Raw genomic sequence first — 4,193 nt, 5'->3', positions numbered from 1 at the left:
CAACTGTGGCTATATGAGCGGCGTACGGCTGTGGACAGATGGAGAGAGGATAGCAGGAAGGAGTGGGGGACAGGGGGTTAATATGCGTCCTGGGCCGACTTCAGAAGCTTCCTCACTAACTTGGTGAAGGCTGCCGGCGAAGTTTTCAGGCAGAAATGAAACGGAACTGATACAAGCCTTTGGAGGTCGCTGTCGCTGGAGGATGCAGTCTTCGACATTGCTGCGTCCGACAAGGGTATTTACCAATATCCCTTCGTAATGTCAAGTTTGGAAAACTACGTTTTGTACTGTAACTAGACATTGTAACTGTAACTAACACTGTAACTAGAAGCATCGACCCTGGGAACGGGCTCGGAGTCGGAGCTCATGGTAACCTACCAACATGCCATCAAATCAAATAACATGAGTTTTCTTAACATATTAAGATTGAGAAAGCCCGCGCCTACATATAACTTTCGTACGGCGTACGAATGGGATATCCCTTTTTCCAGGACGACCTATGGGGACCAGAGGGTTGCTTATCAAACGCCGCTTTTACTCTCATGTTATCCAGGTCTCGTAACCTATGGTAAGAAGCAGCTTCGCGACATCTTTCAATCTTAATACTTGTTGTGTGCTTTGCTGTGCCCTGCTTTTTATCTGTTGTAAATCATCGAAAAGAGTTAATACCAGCTTGTGTTTTTGTTCTTAGTGTTGCTGTTCCGTAACCCTATCATTGTTATTGTTTTTCTTTTTTTTTTTTTTTGCTATCAGAGTGTAGATGCCTTATGTTGGGCTTTCAGAGATTATGTGCGTTCAGTATTGATATTCAAATGCATGTCAATGCCACTGCCAACTGTAGGAGCTCGGGACCTCGTCAAGCTGCCCCGAGCAGCTTTTTGCCCCGAGTCTCCGCACTGTTACAGTGTGAAATAAAGATTTGATTTGATTTGATTTGATATCAACACATCATTTAGGCGACGAAAATCAATGCACAAGCGATGCGTCCCGTTAGGTTTCTTAACAATCAACACGGGCGAATTGTAAGGTGAGTTAGATTCTTCAATTATCCCCATCTTCACCATGTTCTGTAATTCGTCTTCGATTGCTTTCCGCACAGCAAAGAGGAGGATATGTTTGATGCTGATAGACAAGAAAAAAAAAAGAAGGGAAAGGTTAGCCACAGTAAAGGGAAGAGGATACTGTCTGGTATTTACTGCGCAATCAGTAGTCAGCTCCAAGTCGAATTCAATCAAGCCAGTCCTTCCTGGTACATCAGAAAAAAATGTCCGGGTATACTCTGAAACGAGATTCTGCATCTCTTCACACCGTAGTAGTTAACGTCGACGCGATCTTGACGGCTTTCATAGTTTCAGTTCGGCCGGTCGGCAATAAATGTAGACTGTCATTTTTCTCCCCATCTTCCGAGGTTACCACCGTACACGCTGTTGCATCTCCATCGCTTTCCTGGTTAGCGTCACAACAACAACAAGAACTTTCTTTTATGATGATGAATGGGGAGTTTCATCGCCAAGGGCGATACTCTACCCCATTGCGTCCCGTTCTTCGTATTTCTTCAGGAGATTGATATGGAACACTTTAGTTCCATGGCCCAGTTCAATCTCATAATCTACTTCCAACTTCTTCGCAAGAACATCAAATGGACCCTTCCATTGCATTAGCAATTTATTGCGGTCTGTTGGGAACAAAATAATGACTTTGTTGCCTGGTTGGAGTTCGCGTTTGCGACTCGACTTGTCATAATACTTCTTGTATCAGTAATACTTCTTGCACTAGCACGCTGGAGTTCATCATGGGCCAGTTTGCATGTTTCTTCCAGGCGGTTCCGTAATTCTAAAATGTACTCATATGTCGTCCTCACTTCCGCTTGGAGTGATTCTTCAGTTCACAACTCTTTCAACACGAACAGGGGTCCTCCTACGCGCCTGCCGTACAAATGTTCGAAAGGTGAAAAACCCAGGCTTTTCTGCGGTACTTCCCTATGGGCGAACAACAACGCCTCTAGATACCTTCCCAGTCTTTTGGTCTCTCCTGGCACATCTTCTTTAACATACATTTCAGAGTTCCATTGAATTTTTCGCCAGTACCATTCACCATGGGGTGATACGGTGTTGTGTGGAGCTGCTTCACCGACAGGAGACGACTCACCTCTTTCATGACGTCGGACGTAAAGTTGCTACCTCGATCACTCAGGATTTCACGTGGCATTCCGACGCGGGTGAACATATGTACTGACGAGGCCCTCGGCAATGTGGATGCCTTGAGGAAAGGAGACAACCGGCAGCCAAGAGGGACGGAGTTGGAATGAACGTTTATTATCACCCGCGTGGGTGCGGCGGGTGCCGAGCAGGCAGCGATACCGATGCTGCTACACGTGCCCCCCTCCCCTCTTCAGGAGCGGCGCAGACGCGACGGAAGGGCTCCAAGTGACGTGCCTGGCTGGGGACGGGAAGGCCGACGCGGGCGCCGAAGAGAGGGCAGGGTCGACGAGGAGGGCTTGAGGTGCGGCAGGCTGCGGGTCCACGAGAGCCGGCTTCAAGCGGTCAATGGAAACGGTCTGGTGCTGTCCCGCGACTTCAATAACGAAGGTCTTAGCGGAGCGGGTGACCACACGATACAGACCCGCGTACGGAGACTGAAGGCAGCGTCGAGGAGCAGGAAGCTGGACAAAAACGTGGGTGGACGTGGCCAAGGCAGAGGGCACGTGCGTGGGGCGGGAGTGAGGGTAACGAGGCGGCGTTGCGGCGAGGGACCTGAAAACGTCGCTGAGCAAGGAAGCGTAGTGCGCAGGTGCAGGGGTGGGGGGTTGCTGGACGATCAGGTCTGCCGGTAAACGAAGCGTGGTGCCGAGAACGAGCTCTGCCGAAGAGCACCCAAGATCGGGCTTGAGGGACGCTATCAAGTGCAAGAGGATGAGCGGGAGCGCCTGGGACCATTTGGTATCCGGCAGGGCGCGAAAGCAGGTCTTCAGCTGGCGGTGGAACCTTTCCACGAGCCCATTCGCACAGGGGTGGTAGGATGTGGTTCTGGAGCGCTTGGCGCCGAGCAGACGACAGAGCTCGAGGAAAGGTGATGACTCGAACTGAGCCCCGCGGTCAGTGACTATGTCGTCTGGAACACCGTAACGGGAGAACCATGTGGACAGGAGGGGCAGCAGCCACGGTCTCAGCGCGGATGTTGGGTATGGGCGTTGCTTCAGGCCATCTGGTGAACCGGTCGATGACGGTTAGAAGGTATTTGAATCCAGCCGATGGTGGAAGCGGGCCGACCAGGTCCACGTGAATGACCTGGAAGCGACGATCGAGGGGGGAAGGGGCGGAAACGGGCAGGTGGAGAACATGTGTGACGTTTGATCTTGGCACGCTGGCATGGAATTAGAATTGCAAAAAAGCCGGAAAAATTGATTGGGCATGAAAAAAACCGTTTCTTTCCTGTTTTTTCCCCGAAAAATTGGAAAAATATAAAAAGTATGTCGTGCGCAACGAAAGGTGTTTATTTTCTGTTAGAAATCAGGAAAAAAAATGAAATCAACACACGCACGCACACACGTTCAGGAATCAGGATGCATTATTCCGATCCCTCGCTATCTGAGGAAATGTTTCCAGTGTCTCTGACATCACGTACGCGTTCCCTCTTCTTGTTGAAGTTCAGGTAGGAGTGAACAAACGCCAACTTTTCAAATCTCTCATTCTTCAGTCGGTTCTTAACTGCTGTGTGGATGTTGCCAAACTCTGACCAGTTCCGTCCACATGCGGCTGACGAGGGCAGGATCTTCAGAAGGCGAGACGCCATGTCTATGAGTGGCTGCTACGTCAGCACGTATCGCGTCGGCATTTTGAACGAGGGCCTGATCATTCGAAACAGAGCCCTTCAGTGCTCATTGTCAGGCAGTCGAAGAGAGATATTACTAGAGTAAACTGCTCTCGCAAAAGCAGAATCGGCATCCTCCTGTGCCGCTGAAGACATCTTATCTATGAATCGATCTATACCGCTGCTATCCGAAGCCTGCTGACTGTTCTCAGCCGTCACATTCGCCATCGGTGATTTTTCATTAGAAGCCGTCGGGCTTCTGCTGCGAGAACGTGCTTTGTGACTTGAATCAACTTCCAATTTCTTGTCAGATGGACACCTCACACAAGAGAGGATATGGCTTCGCATCTGCGTTGCGTTTTGGAAATGCGTACGTCGCCCCG

At 49.9% G+C, this 4,193-nt stretch overlaps 1 protein-coding gene across 1 annotated transcript; it reads right to left on the bottom strand.

Moving 5' to 3' along the window:
* Positions 1-2,368: 2,368 nt before the first annotated feature.
* LOC135398670 (uncharacterized) lies at positions 2,369-3,792 on the bottom strand. The gene is made up of 2 exons (XM_064630055.1): positions 3,621-3,792; positions 2,369-3,204 (listed from the first exon to the last, which is right to left on the bottom strand). The coding sequence occupies exons 1-2, from the start codon at positions 3,790-3,792 to the stop codon at positions 2,369-2,371; spliced, it is 1,008 nt and encodes a 335-aa protein (XP_064486125.1).
* Between the last annotated feature and the right edge of the window lie 401 nt (positions 3,793-4,193).

Source organism: Ornithodoros turicata, chromosome 6 (genome assembly GCF_037126465.1).
Source record: "Ornithodoros turicata isolate Travis chromosome 6, ASM3712646v1, whole genome shotgun sequence".
NCBI classification, from domain to species: domain Eukaryota; kingdom Metazoa; phylum Arthropoda; class Arachnida; order Ixodida; family Argasidae; genus Ornithodoros; species Ornithodoros turicata.
This window is presented reverse-complemented; position numbering and strand designations above follow the sequence as displayed.

Coding starts and splice junctions, on each gene's coding strand:
- LOC135398670 (XM_064630055.1), bottom strand. CDS start 3,792: ATGGCGTCTCGCCTTCTGAAGATCCTGCCCTCGTCAGCCGCATGTGGA. Junction 3,205..3,620: donor CAAGAAGAGGGAACGCGTAC/GTGATGTCAGAG, acceptor CCGGTTCACCAG/ATGGCCTGAAGCAACGCCCA.